Source organism: Crinia signifera, chromosome 11 (genome assembly GCF_055691185.1).
Source record: "Crinia signifera chromosome 11, ASM5569118v1, whole genome shotgun sequence".
In the NCBI taxonomy this organism is placed as follows: Eukaryota; Metazoa; Chordata; class Amphibia; order Anura; family Myobatrachidae; genus Crinia; species Crinia signifera.
The window spans coordinates 121,501,486-121,525,397 of NC_139227.1; the positions used below are offsets into that span (position 1 = coordinate 121,501,486).

The 23,912-nt window shown below is 47.6% G+C and overlaps 1 protein-coding gene across 1 annotated transcript in view; it reads left to right on the forward strand.

Annotated features, from left to right (window-relative positions):
• USH1C (USH1 protein network component harmonin) overlaps positions 1 to 23,912 on the forward strand; it is a 159,558-nt gene that overhangs the window by 114,818 nt on the left and 20,828 nt on the right. Inside the window, 10 exon segments of the mRNA XM_083164596.1 lie at positions 8,780 to 8,888; positions 9,134 to 9,158; positions 10,372 to 10,429; positions 13,259 to 13,362; positions 14,806 to 14,890; positions 16,078 to 16,137; positions 16,420 to 16,476; positions 18,944 to 19,086; positions 20,382 to 20,447; positions 20,540 to 20,667. Coding sequence (XP_083020722.1) covers positions 8,780 to 8,888; positions 9,134 to 9,158; positions 10,372 to 10,429; positions 13,259 to 13,362; positions 14,806 to 14,890; positions 16,078 to 16,137; positions 16,420 to 16,476; positions 18,944 to 19,086; positions 20,382 to 20,447; positions 20,540 to 20,667 — 835 coding nt within the window.

Consider the following 23,912-nt stretch of genomic DNA (forward strand, 5'->3'; position numbering starts at 1 on the left):
GGGGGAGCAGGAGCTGGATTACGGTAACTCAAGTTAGGAGGGGGGTCCCGGGGCTCAGATTGGAAATGAGTCCGGGCCACAACATTTCTGATGGCAGCCCTGAGTTCATGGACCCAAATACGGTGCTCAAATTGGATGGCACTCTGTGAACCCTTGGCACTAGAGCTCACAATCCAGGCTTCCCCCTCTGATTCTCTTATTCCAGCAGTATGCAGACTGTATATATACATTCTGGGGTCTATATAACAGCCCACACAACGCACCAAAATGTTCCTGGCGAGTCCGCCAAAAAGGACAGGACAATCATTTCAAACCCAGGTTGCCTTTCACTTTTAAATGACTGTCTCTTTAAATTATCGGGTTATAACATATACCCCTCTGTCCGCTATCACGGTCACATTCTTACATTATTATTTTGTTTCTATATACTGTATAATGGGGGTTATTCAGACCTGACCTGTGCTCTGCTCATTTGCAGTGCGATGCGATCAGATATACGCCGCTCTGCCAGAGTGTTATCCCGCTCTGTGCAAGGCTGTGACAAATCCCTTTAAAAAATGTCCAGGATCCAACTGGACCACCTTGCGTTGGATTCCTCCCAATCGTTGCAGGGGTGTCCGCAAGAATTTTTTTATTTTTTTTGGGGGGGGGGGGGGGGGGGGTGGGGTGGTTCTGATTTTAATGTTTGCGCATGTGCAGACGCTTGGTGCGAGCGGGCACAGCGAACTGCTTGTTTGCTGGCCACCATTTGGTAATCGTAGTGAGATTGGGGTACACCTACCTAGGGAACACCCAGAACCGCCAGTACCCGCTAGTCACCTTATACCACTCTTACGGTAAGTCCATCTAGTTGCCCCACAAGGTGAAGGCAGATCATTCTTCTGCAAAGTTCTCAGGCTGAAATTCCACCCGAGCTGTGCTCTTCTACATGAAAAGACAGGAAAATGTAATATAATAATTTCTTATTGTAATTCCCGGATTTATTCCAGTTCTCCCAGCAATTGGGGGCTCTTTGGCTTTGTGCTCAGAGAGTGAAGTCTCCACATTCAGTGGTGAACTGTTCTTCTGCTAATCACGGGAGCGAAATCTAGCACCCACTCTGGATAAAGAAAATACAGCCCCTTCCCATCTGTCCCACCGTGACAAATACAAGCGAGATGCTATCAGTTCCTATGATGGCTCTACAGAGAAATCTCCAGTCCTCCTCGTTTTATATGGGACTATTTTGGCCCTTTGTGTCCCCGCAGACAGTTCAGTGTCAGTTTTCTGTGTACTTCGTCTGCCGCTTGTTCTGCGGGGAGAAAAGTGTTCTGGTGCCTGGAGACCACTTTGTGTTTATCTGTCATTGTCCTCTTGCACAAAACCCATCGAGACCCTTTATGTACGCCGATGCAGGATTTGGTATATACAGAATGTTTCCTCAATGGCTGCATTATATAAACCCACACGTGGATGTCACATATGAGACAGTATTCCTGCGTGCTGTATATAATAAACTACACTTCGGTACCACCATCTTGGTATACTAGTCTATATTTTAAAGGGATGCTGACAATCGGAATACCAATGGCAGAATTCGTTAAGGCGTTGGGTGGAGTCCACTGGCTCGCTAAGCTTAATGAATCACCACCTTAATTTGTTATTTAAACTTTAGAGTCCAGGTTAGATGGGGAACACATAGCCTGTAGATTTCCAAGAGATTCCCCTATATCAGAACAGAGACCTTAGAGACCGGACTATGTGATGTGATGCCATAATGGTAGTGATGATATAGGATACAGTATCCCAGGTATCATAACGAAGACCATATAGACCGGACTATGTGATGTGATGCCATAATGGTAGTGATGATATAGGATACAGTATCCCAGGTATCGTAAGAAGACCATATAGACCGGACTATGTGATGTGATGCCATAATGGTAGTGATGATATAGGATACAGTATCCCAGGTATCGTAATGAAGACCATATAGACTGGACTATGTGATGTGATGCCATAATGGTAGTGATGATAAAGGATACAGTATCCCAGGTATCGTAAGAAGACCATATAGACCGGACTATGTGATGTGATGCCATAATGGTAGTGATGATATAGGATACAGTATCCCAGGTATCGTAAGAAGACCATATAGACCGGACTATGTGATGTGATGCCATAATGGTAGTGATGATATAGGATACAGTATCCCAGGTATCGTAACGAAGACCATATAGACCGGACTATAGGATGTGATGCCATAATGGTAGTGATGATATAGGATACAGTATCCCAGGTATCGTAAGAAGACCATATAGACCGGACTATGTGATGTGATGCCATAATGGTAGTGATGATATAGGATACAGTATCCCAGGTATCGTAAGAAGACCATATAGACCGGACTATGTGATGTGATGCCATAATGGTAGTGATGATATAGGATACAGTATCCCAGGTATCGTAAGAAGACCATATAGACTGGACTATGTGATGTGATGCCATAATGGTAGTGATGATATAGGATACAGTATCCCAGGTATCGTAAGAAGACCATATAGACCGGACTATGTGATGTGATGCCATAATGGTAGTGATGATATAGGATACAGTATCCCAGGTATCGTAAGAAGACCATATAGACCGGACTATGTGATGTGATGCCATAATGGTAGTGATGATATAGGATACAGTATCCCAGGTATCGTAACGAAGACCATATAGACCGGACTATAGGATGTGATGCCATAATGGTAGTGATGATATAGGATACAGTATCCCAGGTATCGTAAGAAGACCATATAGACCGGACTATGTGATGTGATGCCATAATGGTAGTGATGATATAGGATACAGTATCCCAGGTATCGTAATGAAGACCATATAGACTGGACTATGTGATGTGATGCCATAATGGTAGTGATGATAAAGGATACAGTATCCCAGGTATCGTAACGAAGACCATATAGACCGGACTATGTGATGTGATGCCATAATGGTAGTGATGATATAGAATACAGTATCCCAGGTATCGTAACGAAGACCATATAGACCGGACTATGTGATGTGATGCCATAATGGTAGTGATGATATAGGATACAGTATCCCAGGTATCGTAATGAAGACCATATAGACCGGACTATGTGATGTGATGCCATAATGGTAGTGATGATATAGGATACAGTATCCCAGGTATCGTAAGAAGACCATATAGACCGGACTATGTGATGTGATGCCATAATGGTAGTGATGATAAAGGATACAGTATCCCAGGTATCGTAACGAAGACCATATAGACCGGACTATGTGATGTGATGCCATAATGGTAGTGATGATATAGAATACAGTATCCCAGGTATCGTAACGAAGACCATATAGACCGGACTATGTGATGTGATGCCATAATGGTAGTGATGATATAGGATACAGTATCCCAGGTATCGTAATGAAGACCATATAGACCGGACTATAGGATGTGATGCCATAATGGTAGTAATGATATAGGATACAGTATCCCAGGTATCGTAACGAAGACCATATAGACCGGACTATAGGATGTGATGCCATAATGGTAGTGATGATATAGGATACAGTATCCCAGGTATCGTAACGAAGACCATATAGACTGGACTATAGGATGTGATGCCATAATGGTAGTGATGATATAGGATACAGTATCCCAGGTATCGTAATGAAGACCATATAGACCGGACTATGTGATGTGATGCCATAATGGTAGTGATGATATAGGATACAGTATCCCAGGTATCGTAACGAAGACCATATAGACCGGACTATGTGATGTGATGCCATAATGGTAGTGATGATATAGAATACAGTATCCCAGGTATCGTAACGAAGACCATATAGACCGGACTATGTGATGTGATGCCATAATGGTAGTGATGATATAGGATACAGTATCCCAGGTATCGTAATGAAGACCATATAGACCGGACTATAGGATGTGATGCCATAATGGTAGTAATGATATAGGATACAGTATCCCAGGTATCGTAACGAAGACCATATAGACCGGACTATGTGATGTGATGCCATAATGGTAGTGATGATATAGGATACAGTATCCCAGGTATCGTAATGAAGACCATATAGACCGGACTATAGGATGTGATGCCATAATGGTAGTGATGATATAGGATACAGTATCCCAGGTATCGTAAGAAGACCATATAGACCGGACTATGTGATGTGATGCCATAATGGTAGTGATGATATAGGATACAGTATCCCAGGTATCGTAATGAAGACCATATAGACTGGACTATGTGATGTGATGCCATAATGGTAGTGATGATAAAGGATACAGTATCCCAGGTATCGTAAGAAGACCATATAGACCGGACTATGTGATGTGATGCCATAATGGTAGTGATGATATAGGATACAGTATCCCAGGTATCGTAAGAAGACCATATAGACCGGACTATGTGATGTGATGCCATAATGGTAGTGATGATATAGGATACAGTATCCCAGGTATCGTAACGAAGACCATATAGACCGGACTATAGGATGTGATGCCATAATGGTAGTGATGATATAGGATACAGTATCCCAGGTATCGTAAGAAGACCATATAGACCGGACTATGTGATGTGATGCCATAATGGTAGTGATGATATAGGATACAGTATCCCAGGTATCGTAAGAAGACCATATAGACCGGACTATGTGATGTGATGCCATAATGGTAGTGATGATATAGGATACAGTATCCCAGGTATCGTAAGAAGACCATATAGACTGGACTATGTGATGTGATGCCATAATGGTAGTGATGATATAGGATACAGTATCCCAGGTATCGTAAGAAGACCATATAGACCGGACTATGTGATGTGATGCCATAATGGTAGTGATGATATAGGATACAGTATCCCAGGTATCGTAAGAAGACCATATAGACCGGACTATGTGATGTGATGCCATAATGGTAGTGATGATATAGGATACAGTATCCCAGGTATCGTAACGAAGACCATATAGACCGGACTATAGGATGTGATGCCATAATGGTAGTGATGATATAGGATACAGTATCCCAGGTATCGTAAGAAGACCATATAGACCGGACTATGTGATGTGATGCCATAATGGTAGTGATGATATAGGATACAGTATCCCAGGTATCGTAATGAAGACCATATAGACTGGACTATGTGATGTGATGCCATAATGGTAGTGATGATAAAGGATACAGTATCCCAGGTATCGTAACGAAGACCATATAGACCGGACTATGTGATGTGATGCCATAATGGTAGTGATGATATAGAATACAGTATCCCAGGTATCGTAACGAAGACCATATAGACCGGACTATGTGATGTGATGCCATAATGGTAGTGATGATATAGGATACAGTATCCCAGGTATCGTAATGAAGACCATATAGACCGGACTATGTGATGTGATGCCATAATGGTAGTGATGATATAGGATACAGTATCCCAGGTATCGTAAGAAGACCATATAGACCGGACTATGTGATGTGATGCCATAATGGTAGTGATGATAAAGGATACAGTATCCCAGGTATCGTAACGAAGACCATATAGACCGGACTATGTGATGTGATGCCATAATGGTAGTGATGATATAGAATACAGTATCCCAGGTATCGTAACGAAGACCATATAGACCGGACTATGTGATGTGATGCCATAATGGTAGTGATGATATAGGATACAGTATCCCAGGTATCGTAATGAAGACCATATAGACCGGACTATAGGATGTGATGCCATAATGGTAGTAATGATATAGGATACAGTATCCAGGTATCGTAACGAAGACCATATAGACCGGACTATAGGATGTGATGCCATAATGGTAGTGATGATATAGGATACAGTATCCCAGGTATCGTAACGAAGACCATATAGACTGGACTATAGGATGTGATGCCATAATGGTAGTGATGATATAGGATACAGTATCCCAGGTATCGTAATGAAGACCATATAGACCGGACTATGTGATGTGATGCCATAATGGTAGTGATGATATAGGATACAGTATCCCAGGTATCGTAACGAAGACCATATAGACCGGACTATGTGATGTGATGCCATAATGGTAGTGATGATATAGAATACAGTATCCCAGGTATCGTAACGAAGACCATATAGACCGGACTATGTGATGTGATGCCATAATGGTAGTGATGATATAGGATACAGTATCCCAGGTATCGTAATGAAGACCATATAGACCGGACTATAGGATGTGATGCCATAATGGTAGTAATGATATAGGATACAGTATCCCAGGTATCGTAACGAAGACCATATAGACCGGACTATAGGATGTGATGCCATAATGGTAGTGATGATATAGGATACAGTATCCCAGGTATCGTAACGAAGACCATATAGACTGGACTATAGGATGTGATGCCATAATGGTAGTGATGATATAGGATACAGTATCCCAGGTATCGTAATGAAGACCATATAGACCGGACTATGTGATGTGATGCCATAATGGTAGTGATGATATAGGATACAGTATCCCAGGTATCGTAACGAAGACCATATAGACCGGACTATGTGATGTGATGCCATAATGGTAGTGATGATATAGGATACAGTATCCCAGGTATCGTAACGAAGACCATATAGACCGGACTATGTGATGTGATGCCATAATGGTAGTGATGATATAGGATACAGTATCCCAGGTATCGTAATGAAGACCATATAGACTGGACTATGTGATGTGATGCCATAATGGTAGTGATGATATAGGATACAGTATCCCAGGTATCGTAATGAAGACCATATAGACTGGACTATGTGATGTGATGCCATAATGGTAGTGATGATAAAGGATACAGTATCCCAGGTATCGTAACGAAGACCATATAGACCGGACTATGTGATGTGATGCCATAATGGTAGTGATGATATAGAATACAGTATCCCAGGTATCGTAACGAAGACCATATAGACCGGACTATGTGATGTGATGCCATAATGGTAGTGATGATATAGGATACAGTATCCCAGGTATCGTAATGAAGACCATATAGACCGGACTATAGGATGTGATGCCATAATGGTAGTAATGATATAGGATACAGTATCCCAGGTATCGTAACGAAGACCATATAGACCGGACTATAGGATGTGATGCCATAATGGTAGTGATGATATAGGATACAGTATCCCAGGTATCGTAACGAAGACCATATAGACCGGACTATAGGATGTGATGCCATAATGGTAGTGATGATATAGGATACAGTATCCCAGGTATCGTAACGAAGACCATATAGACCGGACTATGTGATGTGATGCCATAATGGTAGTGATGATATAGGATACAGTATCCCAGGTATCGTAATGAAGACCATATAGACCGGACTATGTGATGTGATGCCATAATGGTAGTGATGATATAGAATACAGTATCCCAGGTATCGTAACGAAGACCATATAGACCGGACTATGTGATGTGATGCCATAATGGTAGTGATGATATAGGATACAGTATCCCAGGTATCGTAACGAAGACCATATAGACCGGACTATAGGATGTGATGCCATAATGGTAGTGATGATATAGGATACAGTATCCCAGGTATCGTAACGAAGACCATATAGACCGGACTATAGGATGTGATGCCATAATGGTAGTGATGATATAGGATACAGTATCCCAGGTATCGTAACGAAGACCATATAGACCGGACTATGGGCCTTATTCTGATCGGTGCGGCCCGATCAGAATATGCGGCCGCGACCGTGCAGGCGAATCCCCGCCTTCCATACGGATCGCCACCTCCCGTCCGTACGCGGATATGTGGCGGTCCGCATGAAAGTTGGACGGGGATACGCCTCCTCCATCTTGGGAGCAGCCCCTGCATTCGATGGTCGCCGAACATCGAATGCAGGGCCGCACGCTCCACCAGGTCCCGCAACACAAGACCACACGGACACTTGTCCGTGTGAAATCTTGTATGGGGGCGGGCAGCTGACATCCAGCGATGTCAGATGCCCGCCCCGTACCCACGCGTCACGGCCTCATTACCATGCATACGCCCCGCGTTTGCATGGGAACGCCCATGAAACGCGGGGCGTATGCATAGGGTAATGAGGATAAGTAGCCCCTCACGCCCCTCTACGCCCCCTGTGCGGTGTATAAAGAATCCATGCGGCGAAATCGCCTGCACATGCGCAGAGTGACCTCTGCACATGCGCAGACGATAAACATCGGCGGCCCGTACGCAAGCGGGAATATCCACACCGATCAGAATAAGGGCCTATGTGATGTGATGCCATAATGGTAGTGATGATATAGGATACAGTATCCCAGGTATCGTAATGAAGACCATATAGACCGGACTATGTGATGTGATGCCATAATGGTAGTGATGATATAGGATACAGTATCCCAGGTATCGTAATGAAGACCATATAGACCGGACTATGTGATGTGATGCCATAATGGTAGTGATGATATAGGATACAGTATCCCAGGTATCGTAACGAAGACCATATAGACCGGACTATAGGATGTGATGCCATAATGGTAGTGATGATATAGGATACAGTATCCCAGGTATCGTAACGAAGACCATATAGACCGGACTATAGGATGTTATGCTATTATGGAAGTGTTCAGGCAGTGATGGTATAGAGATGACCAAGTTGTGCAGGTCTGTTACTTAGTAGGACTAAGCTTAGCTCATAACTGGAGGGAGAACGCACAGAAGAGACCTTATCTGCTGCTATCGGTCATGTGATTGCTGTAACCTTTCCCGTTTAAGATTGGAGACGAGGTGGTTCGGATAAACGGATACTCCATCAGTTCCTGCACTCACGAGGAGGTCATCAATCTCATGCGCACAAAGAAGATTGTGTCCATCAAAGTCAGGCGTAAGTTACAGAGCTGGTTCCTGCAATACTGATGCCCGGGCGCTCTGCGGTACTGACGCCCGGGCACTCTGCGGTACTGACGCCCGGGCTCCCTGCGGTTCTGGCGCCCGTGCTCCCTGCGGTTCTGGCGCCTGTGCTCCCTGCGGTACTGGCGCCCGCGCTCCCTGCAGTTCTGGCACCCGCGCTCCCTGCGGTTCTGGCGTCCGCGCTCTCTGTGGCATGACGTCTGTCTCTTCTTTCTGCAGATGTCGGAATAATTCCTGTGAAGAGGTAATGGGCGTATAATACTTGCAGTTGCTGATCTAATCAAAATGTTTAAAGATCGTAGCCTGTACCCCAAACCATTACCCCCTCTGTATAACATGCCCCAAATCCATACCCCTCTCTGTATACTGTACCCAAACCCCTTACCCCTCCCTGTATACTGTACACCAGCCACTTACCCCCTCTCTGTATACCAACCCCTTACCATTCTCTGTATGCTGTACACTAACCCATTATGCCTTTCTGTGTATACTAATCCCTTACCCTTCTCTGTATACTGTACCCCAACCCCTTACCCCTCCCTGTACACTATGCTGGTGTCCCCTCTATGCTAGCTCCTCCTCTTTATTATACACTACTGTCTTGCCCCCACAATCTATATATATATATATATATATATATAGAGAGAGAGAGAGAGAGAGAGAGAGAGAGAGAGATGGGCCGGCACTCCACTGTTGTGGAAACATTTGCTTGCCTAGGTGCCGTCCAAGGTGCAGAGATCTGCCCGGATGTGTATAGACGAGTAGCAGCGGCACTCAAAGGACTTCACAAAGAATAGAAGGTCAGACCACTTAGGGGTTCGGGTTCAACGTTTCGGTCCCACGGACCTTTATCAAGAGTATGCAATGAGTTCTTGATAAAGGTCCGTGGGACCGAAACGTTGAACCCGAACCCCTAAGTGGTCTGACCGTCTATTCTTTGTGAAGTCCTTTGAGTGCCGCCGCTACTCGTCTATATATATATATATATATATATATATATATATAGTGTACACTAACACAACGCCTCACTGCACTCTGTATACTGTAACAATCCGTTATATAAATACGAGACTCAGGAAAATAGTGTATGAACAACCTTAACTAATACAGAATACAAATATGTCCTTACCGGGAGAGATGGAAAAACAACAACAACAAACAAACAGTTTAACAAAGTTACCATAACTACAGTATTACTGTTTACTTTTAAAATACATTTTTGGTTTAAAGACTGAAGAAATAGTTAGAATTTTACAACGCAAAAATTGAGAGGTGCAGAAATTAGCAGTGAATACACGCGTATACACATACACATTATATTGTATGTGTATCTATGTACAGGCACATGGTGCTTTGTATAAATCATTTGTAGACCTGAGAGTTCTATTGGATGTTGGCTGTAGATGTGTCTGTGTAATGTGTGTGGGGTTGCAGTGTAACCTCCTCTATGTTCCCAGCTCGGCAGAGGAACCCCTAAAATGGCAGTACGCGGACCAGTATGTTGCGGAGACGGAGGTAAGTGTGTGCTGGGGGTTCTCTGTATATATTCTCTACCAAACTTATTATATATATATATATATATATATATATATATATATATATATATATAAATATACAGTATATCACAAGGGGGAATGATGTGGGTTAAATTATGTCAAATCTATTTGAAGCCAAATGAAATGTCTGACTCATGACTCACGTAGCGGAAGAGACCCGCACAGACGGATTCAGGATTTACTTACATGTTTAGACTTTTTGATGTATTCTGTAATTACTTACGGTTAAAATTAAATTCTAAATGTCAATATTCAGGAGTCGTGATGATGTTGTATGAATACTGTAGAGAGCAATCTGAGAAAATCACCTTTTAATGCCACAAATGGGTCCACGTATATGTAGCCTCCTTTTAGGTTAAACAGCTGCGCTACTTAGTAGCACCAGGGGCCTTTTTTTGTGTGTGTGACTGTTTCCCTTAAATATCACCATATTGGCGAAACGGAGTATATAGGATGCACAAGCAGCATCTCTACATACAGATGCAGCGCCTCTCCGCAAAAGCTCAGGGAACCACCAGAGAGGCGCTGCATCTGACGAGATCGCACAGGCATCTCACACGCAGGGAGTGGGGGCTGCGGGGAGGTGCAGGGGACTGGCAGAGGGCTCCGACGGAACGCCTCGTGCACCCCTTCTGTTGACTGGCGGTGAATGGCAAATCCATGTCTGTTTTTTTCCAATGCCGCTTGTGATTTCATACCAATTGGCGAATCTTTAGCATTTGTTTCGCGGTCACACGGTTACCGGTCGCGTTATGTTCCCCTAATAATTTAAATCCCTGAATTTCTACAGATCCAATGATCCACAGAACATATCTCGTTAGATCCTATAATCTGTTAGCTTCATTAAACCAGCTTTAGGTGAATTCGAAGCAATTCCCCCCCTCTAATAATAAATGGATCAGTGCACCGGCTGCTGCTTCTCACCGTCCCCTATCAGACGGGATTTATCAGGTAACAGGAATGTTGCAGATTGATCTGATATTCTCCTGGCTTTTATTGCGTAGAATGTTCCATGTGTGCGGATAATTCCTTACATGCCTTCTGCGAAACCCCAGATCTTTAATCCCCCCCAGAGCTTGTGCGCCTTTTGTCTGGTGCAGGCGCCACTAAGTCACAGACTGCTATTAATGTCATACGGTATTTGTGCTGCTGGTTCCTGTGGTATAATGCCAGGTGGGGAGACCCCGAGACCCCATATACATAACTGTGTTACTGTACGTACACCTGAGGGAGTTCTCCGGGAACACAGATCTCACCCTGAGGAAGGAGCAGCTGAGACGCGGTGTCATCTGGAATATAGTGTTTTATTACACAGCTCACTAACAGGTTTATATGTTACACACAGACTAATCATGGTAACAAAGGGGAGCATTATTGGCAGGACTGCACTGTGTGTGTGTGTGTGTGTGTGTGTGTGTGGCTGTATATATATATATATATATATATATATATATATATATATATTATAAATTAGAACGTCTGTGATCAATTCTGAAACCAGAGCCAATTGCGATGAGGTTTTCCCTAATGTAGAAGTCCCTTTCTCAAGGTGGATAATACTTTTTCAAAAAGTTTCCAGTGCCGGTCTCTGGTCATTTTACTAAACTGCATTATATAGAATGTATAAGGCAGTGTTTCCCAAACTGTGGGCCGTGGCACCCAGGAGCAGGGGGACCTTAGGTTGGTGGTGCAGGAACAAATCAAATTATTAATAATTTAATAGGCAAAACCACTATTTTTGGCTTCCAATCCTAAAGTTACAGTATGTGGACAAACAGAAGCAAATCCTCTCCCTCACTACGTATCTGACTATTAGGAGGGCACGTAAACACAATTTACTTCAATTAATATATTTTACCCGGATTTCTCTATAAAAAAGCTTTTATCCTAGGGGAACCATGAAAAAATTGGGAACCACTGGTGTAAAGGTGGCGATGGATGGCAGCAGTGTAGGGCCATCCAACTCCCTTGAGCCGCCCTGGACCTTGCCAGGCAATACATCCCATGCGGTCCTTTCACATGCGATATGCGATATATATATATCGCATGTGACCCCGCCTCCGGGAAGGGGGCTGAGCCAGACTTCAGACAAGCAGCAGTTCCTCCGGCTCAGGTCCTATGCGCACGGGAACGCATATCCGATCCGAAGGAGACATCAAACACAACCTATTTCTCGACCCGATCCGTCTGGATCGGTTAGAATTGGCCCAAATCAGACAAGTGTATGGGCACCTTAAGGAATGAATAGCACCACCTAATATAGACAAATATGTATCCAAAAAAAATCAAGGTTCATCTCATCTGAACCCTGATCACCAACAATATGGATCTCCTGGATAATAGCTGTGGATCACTGCTTGGAATGAGGCAGAATGGCTTCCACTTTACCAGTGATAAACACTTCAATTCTGAAGAGATGGCCTGTAGTGTAAAAGAAATAGACTGCGATACGTGGATTGTATGCAGCTCTGAATCGGACCCACACTACTACAACCTGATTGCTGTGAGTCTCCTAGATTTTCCAGATTCCAGATAGTAATCTGACGCTCATCCAGATTTCCGGATTGATTAGATATTCTTTATATATTGCTGAGTTGTCCTTCACTCGTAAGGAACTTTGACTAATTTTAGCAATTCTCCGTTCCTCCAAAGCCATGTCGGGGAATCAGTGATGTTCAATGGGTTGACTTTCCTTATGGTCGTTGCTGTAGTTCCTCCTTATTTGTACGTCCTTCTCTCCCTGTGTTTATAGAGAAGTTATTGGATTATCCATGTTTTGTCTCCACAGGATGGGAAGAGCAGTGTCGCAGGGTTGGCGTCCATGGGTGGCAGGGACCTCAAGGAGAAGAAAGTCTTCATTAGCTTAGTGGGCACCACGGGCATGGGATGCAGGTGGGTCACTTTAAGTGATATGGATACAGTTGTAGTGCAGGTAGATACCTGCACACACATTTTTCCTGCTCCTCCCCAGAGACCATCCTTTTCATAAATAGGACAGCCAGGTGTAGTAAAGTGGTGGGAGGGGCCTGAGGTAGCTGCTGGTTTTTGATTGGGTTGGCTGCAGTGGCGACTCCAGAGGATGTTGCTGCAGCACAGTTCAAAATTCAAATAGGGGAGTCACACCCACTGCCGGTGAGTCAGTTTGGAATGGCAGTTGGTGGCAGTTCCTGTGGATTCCCTATTTGAATCTTGAACTGTTCTGCAGCCCCTCCTCTGGAGCCGCCACTGGTTGGCTGTCTTAGAAGTAAGGTCTAATGGGAGAGGCTGAGTGCAGAGTATTGGGGATCTGTGAAGGGATGTTCTGGTATAAGTGAATTGGAGTATTGCAAGTGTAAGCAAGTTGATGGGGCTCTTGGAAGGGGTCTGGTGCAGGTGTTGGGAAGTTGATGGAAGAATGCTGGGAAGTGTAATGGAGGGTCCTGATGCAAGTGTTGGCACGTTTATGGAGAGGCTCCAGTGTAAGTGCAAGGGAGGTGATGGGAGATGTCCAGTATGAGAGAGTTGATGGGAGAGGCCTGGTAACAAGGAGTTGATGGGAGAAGCCCAGTATGTGGTAGTTGATGGGAGAATCCCAGTATGAGGAAGTTAATGAGAGAGGCCCAGTATGAGGAAGTTGATGGGAGGGGCCACAGAATGAGGGAGTTAATGAGAGAGGCCCAGTATGAGGAAGTTAATGAGAGAGGCCCAGTATGAGGAAGTTGATGGGAGGGGCCACAGAATGAGGAAGTTAATGAGAGAGGCCCAGTCTGAGGAAGTTCATGAGAGAGGCCCAGTATGAGGAAGTTAATGAGAGATGCCCAGTATGAGGAAGTTGATGGGAGGGGCCACAGAATGAGGGAGTTGATGGGAGGGGCCTTGTAAGAAGAAGTTAATGGGAGAGGTCCAGTATGAGGAAGTTGATGGGGGGGGGGGGGGGGGCTCTGTAAAAGGGAGTTGATGGGAGGAGCCCTGGAATGAGGGGGTTGATGAGAGGGGTCCAGTATGAGGGAATTGATGGGAGGGGCCCGGTATAATGAAGTTGATGGGAGGGGCCCAGTATGAGGAAGTTTATGGGAGGGGCCCAGTATGAGGGAATTGATGGGAGGGGCCCGGTGTGAGGGAATTGATGGGAGGGGCCCGGTATGATATATCTGCAAATGATGTAATCACAGATATTTGAGGTCAGCCGAGTTTCTGACAGAAGTCTCTCCACCCTAATCCCCCCCCCCCCCCCACCCCCTCCTTCCCCAGCCTGGAGTTTGTGTTTGTGATGGATACCTGTTTGTGTTGTGGATAGGATTATTCTGTGTATATGACTCAGATGTTATGCGTCTAATATAATCTCTGTCTCTGCAGTATTTCCAGCGGCCCATCCCAGAAACCTGGAATATTTGTCAGCAATGTTAAACCTGGCTCCCTGTCTGCAGAAGTTGGCTTAGAGGTAAGGCCTGGTACTTCCTATACCTGGCTGCTGCTGTATTCCCTGGGTACAGTCACCCCCTAACGCCCCCCAACACTAGAAGCATTAAACATATGGATCTAGTGGGTCTGCAGAAAGACCGATCTCACCGGGTGTCCTCCACTTGTACGTGATATCTCGGGGATATCTGTCCCCCCGAACCTGCCCAGAGCTTGTGGGGAATATTACTCATCAGCAATCTCACGCAACCAATGACAACCGCTCTGTTTACCCCAAACACTAGCTTGCTTCCATGGCAGTGACACTGTTATTAATCCCCTAAGTCTATAGCCCGTCTATGGCATTTCTAACTGCTCTACACAGAGAATCCTAACCCAAAGCAGCCAGTTCACTTATGAGAGAAGGTATCTGATTGGTTGCTTTGATGCAGTTCAAATGGGTATAGAACATTGGGTAGACAGCAACAAAGTCGACAAGCATTAGGTCGACACCACTAGGTCGACAGGGTCATTAAGTCGACATGGGGTTTTTCAAAAAAAAATTTGTCCTGGATGTCAACACAGTCGACACGGGCACTAAAACGTAGCCCTGAGTCTCCTCGCTGCTCTCGCCATGCGACGCTCGGCACACTATTTTATTCTCCCTCCACGCCCTAGTGGATGGTAGGGCGTGAAATACCGCCTGTCGGCTCAAAAAGAAAGTGAAAAACCCCATGTCAACCCTTCTGACTGTCGACCTAATGGATGTCGCCCTGTAGACCTAACCCATGTCGACCTTCCTGCAAGTTGACTTTTAGTCATGTCGACCTTCATTCATGTCGACCTTCATGCATGTCAAACCAAGTGGTGTCGACCTAATAATTGTAGACCTAGTGACCGCCATGCAAAGTTCATAAACAGGTGCTAAGCGGGAACAGGTGTAAACCCTACATGTGCTGCCTCCGTTCCCCATGTCCTCGCCTCTGTTATTGCTGCAGGTATTGGGCCAGGTATATGATCCCTCCTCGGGGGGGGGAGGGATCATGGCTACATTGCTATTTCTGTATATAGGACCTCCGTACATGTTACCTCTTAGTCTGCCTCCCTCCAGCTCCCGCCACCTCACCCGGCAGCCCCTGGTTGTGTTCTGATGTCCCCCTCTTAGATCTGCCTCTGTTAGAGGTTACAAATGCATAACCCGCGCTCTTTCATCTCTGTATTAACCGCAAGGTCGGTGACCAGATCGTGGAGGTGAACAGCGTGGATTTCTCCAACATTGACCACAAGGAGGTAAGTGCCCGTTAATCCAGAACAACCACATAGGCCTCTCTCATAGCCGGGCATGAAGGTGGAGGTGGTTCCGGTGCGTCCATTGCTGATGCTGAGAGAAGAATGATACAGTGACAGCCGCAGTGGGCGGGGCTATACTGTAATTCACTAATACATGAATGTCAGCAAATGGTTTTGTGCCTAATTAAGATTCACACGATAATTAGAACTAAGTGGAATGGTCTCATGTGGATTTAATGCGTTTAGTCATCCATGATGAGCAATGTCTGACTCTCCATACAGGCAGTGCGAGTGTTAAAAAGCAGCCGGACCTTGACGCTAACGATTCTAGCTGGATCGGTGAGTTACATGAAGACACGCAAGCGATATCTGTATAACGTAGTATATCATATATTTATCATCTCCACCTGCGACATGCTATCATGTAGTATTATCTCAGATCTGTCACTCATCCCCTGTGTGTATAACGTTCCCGCCCAGCGTTCTACACAAACCCGCCCCCCTAGGGAAAAGACCAGTGTGATACACACCACCACCCCATTGACATCACCTCCCCCCGCCCAGCCAGGGCTATAGTACACGCCCACCATCCACCATTACTCCACAGCCACCAGGTGCCACCCCCCCCCCATGACCCCTCCTCCCGCGATTTGCAGCCCCCCCCCCCCCCCCCCACGATTCACGACACACATCACCACCCCCCGCAACCCCCCTCCCGCGATTCGCGGCCCCCCCTCCCGTGATTCACACGCCCCCCTCCTGCGATTTGCAGCCCCATGCACCTCCCACGATTCACGGACCCCCACATCCCCCCCTCCCACAATTCGCGGACCCCGCAACCCCACCTTCCTGCGGTTCACACCCCCCCCCCCCACGTGCCCTCCAGCGATTCGCGGATCCCCGTGACCCCCACCCCCTCCAGCAATTCGCTCCCCCCTCCTGCAATTCACGGACCCCGACAACCCCCCTCCTGGCTCCGCCAGTGGGGAGCCGCTGACTCTACTCTACTATGCAAATGTCACTGTACCCTCCACACTATCAATGTACATCTTACACACAGGGGGATAGGGGCTTAAATCGCTGGGAATATGGTCGCTGAGCGACCATATTGCCAGTGATTGGAGTGTGCACCAGCGATAAATCGCCGGGTGCGCGCTCCCGTTTTCAGCCCCTGAATGGTCGCTGGTCGGAGGAGCTTGCTCCTCCGACCAGCGACATCCCCTGCCTCTTCTCCCGGCAGTGTGACATTTTCATCTGCGACCAACTCTGGTCGCAGATGAAAACAGGACACTGAGCAATATGAGTGCTGAGCAATATATTGCTAGCGATCATATTGCCCTGTGTGTACGCACCTTAACTCTGTAACTGTTTTTAATTAAACAAAACAATACACACCCCCTTCCACATCATATGCTCTCTATTTAACACATTTCACCTATAACTCAAGTTGCAATACAGGCATCTGTCATACAATTCTAACCATATGTCTCACAATACAAACATTCACAAATTAAGGGGGCACAGCCCCTTACGGCGGTGTGAAGAGCGCCCATAGGGCGCGATGAATCACCTAGTTATTATATAAATGGTTCCGTTGGACCTGTCCTGCCTGGTTCTGACCAGCAGAGGGATCTCCAGCCTCAGACCTCGGCTGTGACTGTTTTGTGTTAACGTGACCTGTTCCACGGACCAGAGCCCCAGCACGCGCCAGCTGTGTTCATTACAAGGTTCCGCAAGCTGGAAATGTCACGGCTAATCCTGCAGCAGTAATGACACGTTTCTCCTTGGCGATGACATCATTAGAAGCAGCAGAAGATGAAAGGTTCCGGATGTTTGTAGTTGGTGACTGTTGTTACTGTTATGGGTTCTAGATGCAGAAAGCCGCCTTATGTTTGTTCCCTTCATTGTAATCCTTAAAGACCATAATGACTAATGTTCTCTGGGGGTGATTCTATCTGGCTCGCTAAGCAGCAAAAATCCACTTCATAGTGAACCTTTTACAAACCGCCCGCCGTGCTAATTAGTGCCCGCCCCCCACCGTGCTCAGAACATCCCCTCCGCTTTGTGAATGGATGTGTAATTTAAACATCCGTCCCCAGGGTAGTATATAGGGGCAAAGTCATCCTGTGACATCAGCTGCCTGCCCCCGGCACTCAGCAGCCCATGTGCGTTCGCATGGGGACGCCCAGCGTTTTCCTGGGCACATCCAGCGTTTTCGTGGGTACACCCAGGAAACGCTGGGTGTCCCCATACGATCGCCCCCTGCACGCCTCCTTCCTGCAGCCCCCCCTGTGCGAGCGCCACTGCGACTATGCAAGTCACCGAAGGCGCCCACACAGAAGCCCTGCACATGCGCACCAACAATAACACCAGTTTTATCTCCAAGTCCCATCATTATAGAGGTCAAACGGTCCCTCAAGACCCTCGTCTTCATCAAACCCCAGCCATCTCTTATCCTAACCCTCTGTTCCTTACATAGCCCATCTGTGTCACCCCCGTCTGTCTGCCGCTCCCCTTTAGAGTGTAAGCTCACACGAGCAGGGCCCTCTTCCATCATGTGTTTCTCCGTCTTACTTGGACAGTCTTCTACACCTTACTTAAAGGCACTTACAGTAACCCTCATATTCGGACACCCTGGGCCTTTGCATACAAAGACACAGCACCGACCCAATTTGCATGCACCTCTGAATCAGGCCCAGGTTCAAGTTAATGATATGTGATCGAGTTCAGTTTGTGTCGTCATATGGAATCTCTGTAGGTTCCTGCGAGTGATGTAATATATATATTTTATTTGTTTCTTCCTCAGGGTCGGGAGCTGTTTATGACGGAAGACGAGAAGATCATTGTACAGCGACATCATGAGCTGGAGCGCCAGGAGCTGCTCCGACAGAAGAAACTCGCTATGGAGACCAACAAGATACTGAAAGAGCAGCAGGAGAAAGAAAAAGTGTAAGCCCCCATTACTGTACTGTGTCCCCCGAGTGGCATTCTACACCCCGATTCGGACTGAGTATCATTTTACACCCGGATTCCGACTGAGAGGCATTCTACGTCCGGATTCCCACTTGAGAGGCATTCTACGCCCGGATTCCCCCTTGAGAGGCATTCTACGCCCGGATTGCCCCTTGAGAGGCATTGTACGCCCGGATTGCCCCTTGAGAGGCATTCTACGCCCGGATTGCCCCTTGAGAGGCATTCTACGTCCGGATTGCCTATTGAGCGTCATTCTACGTCCGGATTCCCCGTTTGAGAGGCATTCTACACCAGGATTCCGACTGAGAGGCATTCTGCGCCGGGATTCCCCCTTGAGAGGCATTCTGCGCCGGGATTCCCCCTTGAGAGGCATTCTACGCCCGGATTCCCCCTTGAGAGGCATTCTACACCCGGATTCCCCCTTGAGAGGCATTCTACGCCCTGATTCCCCCTTGAGAGGCATTCTACGCCCTGATTCCCCCTTGAGAGGCATTCTACGCCCAGATTCCCCCTTGAGAGGCATTCTACGCCCAGATTCCCCCTTGAGAGGCATTCTACGTCAGGATTCCCCGTTGAGAGGCATTCTACGCCAGGATTCCGACTGAGAGGCATTCTACGCCCGGATTCCGACTGAGAGGCATTCTACGCCCGTATTCCCCCTTGAGAGGCATTCTACGCCCGTATTCCCCCTTGAGAGGCATTCTACGCCCGTATTCCCCCTTGAGAGGCATTCTACGCCCGGATTCTGACTGAGAGGCATTCTACGCCCGGATTCCCCCTTGAGAGGCATTCTACGCCCGGATTCCGACTGAGAGGCATTCTACGCCCGGATTCCGACTGAGAGGCATTCTACGCCCGGATTCCCCCTTGAGAGACATTCTCTGAACGGAGTGTTTATTCATGATGGTGCAGAGGCTTCATCCTCAGGGTATTGTCTGCATCAGTCCATTATAAAGCTTCATACAGTGGCAGAACTTTATACAAGTGCTTGGGGTGACCCTTCGCACTATTGTCACAAGGGGGTAGTTGTAAATGGTACAAGTGGCCCCTTACGGAGTCAGTCCATCTCCTGGTAGGAGCACTGGGCCTCTAGTGAGTGAACCCTCACAGATAGATGTCTGCAGGCCTTGAGGCCACTGATATGCAGTTCGTCTGTGTTTCCATTACTGTCTGCTTTCTCCCATTTAATTGAAGATTCTCTCTGAAAGTGAATGGACTTGTTATCTGATGTCTGTATCTGGCAATAGTACATCTGGTTATTGTACCCACAGGAGAAAGATGGAAATCTCCCAGAAAATGGCGGAGGAAGAGGAACGATATCACATAGAGATGGAGAAGTAGGCAATGTTATTCTTATTCATTTGTGCCTGAACTTCAGCCAGTTTCTTAAGTGGAATACAGATAATAACAATTGCTTCGGTCCCTCAAGGATCTCTGCTCAAGAGGACAAAATAAAGAAAGATTGGGAAGAAGATTGGGGACGTAAGGAGCAGCCACCAAAGAGTCCAAAGTCTGCACCCGCGCAAACCAACCGCAGCCCCCCAGCAAAGAACAAGGGTAAGTCTGAGAAATAGTGTGCATGTATGTATATCAAATACAGAACCATAGCCTTCCCTTACCACCGCTCTGTCCACACATACAGGAGCATAGCCTTCCCTTACCACCGCTCTGTCCACATACAGGACCATAGCCTTCCCTTACCACCGCTCTGTCCACACATACAGGAGCATAGCCTTCCCTTACCACCGCTCTGTCCACATACAGGAGCATGGTCTACCCCTACCACCGCTCTGTCCACATACAGGAGCATAGCCTTCCTCTACCACCGCTCTGTCCACATACAGGACCATAGCCTACCCCTGCCACCGCTCTGTCCACATACAGGAGCATAGCCTTCCCCTACCAGCGCTATGTCCACATACAGGAGCATAGCCTTCCCCTACCACCGCTCTGTCCACATACAGGAGCATAGCCTTCCTCTACCACCGCTCTGTCCACATACAGGACCATAGCCTACCCCTGCCACCGCTCTGTCCACATACAGGAGCATAGCCTTCCACTACCACCGCTCTGTCCACATACAGGACCATAGCCTGCCCCTACCACCGCTCTGTCCACATACAGGACCATAGCCTGCCCCTACCACCGCTCTGTCCACATACAGGACCATAGCCTTCCCTTACCATCACTCTGTCCACATACAGGACCATAGCCTTCCACTACCACCGCTCTGTCCACATACAGGACCATAGCCTTCCCCTACCAGCGCTGTGTCCACATACAGGAGCATAGCCTTCCCTTACCACCGCTCTGTCCACTTACAGGACCATAGCCTTCCCCTACCACCGCTCTGTCCACATACAGGAGCATAGCCTTCCCTTACCACCGCTCTGTCTACATACAGGACCATAGCCTACCCCTTCCACTGCTCTGTCCACATACAGGAGCATAGCCTTCCACTACCACCGCTCTGTCCACATACAGGAGCATAGCCTTCCCCTACCACCGCTCTGTCCACATACAGGAGCATAGCCTTCCCCTACCACCGCTCTGTCCACATACAGGAGCATAGCCTTCCACTACCACCGCTATGTCCACATACAGGAGCATAGCCTACCCCTGCCACCGCTCTGTCCACATACAAGAGCATAGCCTTCCTCTACCACCACTCTGTTCACATACAGGACCATAGCCTTCCCATACCACCGCTCTGTCCACATACAGGAGCATGGTCTTCCCCTACCACCGCTCTGTCCACATACAGGAGCATAGCCTTCCCCTACCACCGCTCTGTCCACATACAGGAGCATAGCCTTCCACTACCACCGCTATGTCCACATACAGGAGCATAGCCTTCCCCTTCCACTGCTCTGTCCACATACAAGAGCATAGCCTTCCTCTACCACCACTCTGTTCACATACAGGACCATAGCCTACCCCTGCCACCGCTCTGTCCACATACAGGAGCATAGCCTTCCACTACCACTGCTCTGTCCACATACAGGAGCATAGCCTTCCACTACCACCGCTCTGTCCACATACAGGAGCATGGTCTACCCCTACCACCGCTCTGTCCACATACAGGACCATAGCCTTCCACTACCACTGCTCTGTCCACATACAGGAGCATAGCCTTCCTCTACCACCGCTCTGTCCACATACAGGACCATAGCCTACCCCTGCCACCGCTCTGTCCACATACAGGAGCATAGCCTTCCCCTACCAGCGCTATGTCCACATACAGGAGCATAGCCTTCCCCTACCACCGCTCTGTCCACATACAGGAGCATAGCCTTCCTCTACCACCGCTCTGTCCACATACAGGACCATAGCCTACCCCTGCCACCGCTCTGTCCACATACAGGAGCATGGTCTACCCCTACCACCGCTCTGTCCACATACAGGACCATAGCCTGCCCCTACCACCGCTCTGTCCACATACAGGACCATAGCCTTCCCTTACCATCACTCTGTCCACATACAGGACCATAGCCTTCCCCTACCAGCGCTGTGTCCACATACAGGAGCATAGCCTTCCCTTACCACCGCTCTGTCCACTTACAGGACCATAGCCTTCCCCTACCACCGCTCTGTCCACATACAGGAGCATAGCCTTCCCATACCACTGCTCTGTCCACATACAGGAGCATAGCCTTCCCTTACCACCGCTCTGTCTACATACAGGACCATAGCCTACCCCTTCCACTGCTCTGTCCACATACAGGAGCATAGCCTTCCACTACCACCGCTCTGTCCACATACAGGAGCATAGCCTTCCCCTACCACCGCTCTGTCCACATACAGGAGCATAGCCTTCCCCTACCACCGCTCTGTCCACATACAGGAGCATAGCCTTCCACTACCACCGCTATGTCCACATACAGGAGCATAGCCTTCCCCTTCCACTGCTCTGTCCACATACAAGAGCATAGCCTTCCTCTACCACCGCTCTGTCCACATACAGGACCATAGCCTTCCCATACCACCGCTCTGTCCACATACAGGAGCATGGTCTTCCCCTACCACCGCTCTGTCCACATACAGGAGCATAGCCTTCCCCTACCACCGCTCTGTCCACATACAGGAGCATAGCCTTCCACTACCACCGCTATGTCCACATACAGGAGCATAGCCTTCCCCTACCACCGCTCTGTCCACATACAGGAGCATAGCCTTCCCCTACCACCGCTCTGTCCACATACAGGAGCATAGCCTTCCCCTACCACCGCTCTGTCCACATACAGGAGCATAGCCTTCCACTACCACCGCTATGTCCACATACAGGAGCATAGCCTTCCCCTTCCACTGCTCTGTCCACATACAAGAGCATAGCCTTCCTCTACCACCGCTCTGTCCACATACAGGACCATAGCCTACCCATACCACCGCTCTGTCCACATACAGGAGCATGGTCTTCCCCTACCACCGCTCTGTCCACATACAGGAGCATAGCCTTCCCCTACCACCGCTCTGTCCACATACAGGAGCATAGCCTTCCACTACCACCGCTCTGTCCACATACAGGAGCATAGCCTTCCACTACCACCGCTCTGTCCACATACAGGACCATAGCCTTCCCCTTCCACTGCTCTGTCCACATACAAGAGCATAGCCTTCCTCTACCACCACTCTGTTCACATACAGGACCATAGCCTTCCCATACCACCGCTCTGTCCACATACAGGAGCATGGTCTACCCCTACCACCGCTCTGTCCACATACAGGACCATAGCCTTCCACTACCACTGCTCTGTCCACATACAGGAGCATAGCCTTCCTCTACCACCGCTCTGTCCACATAC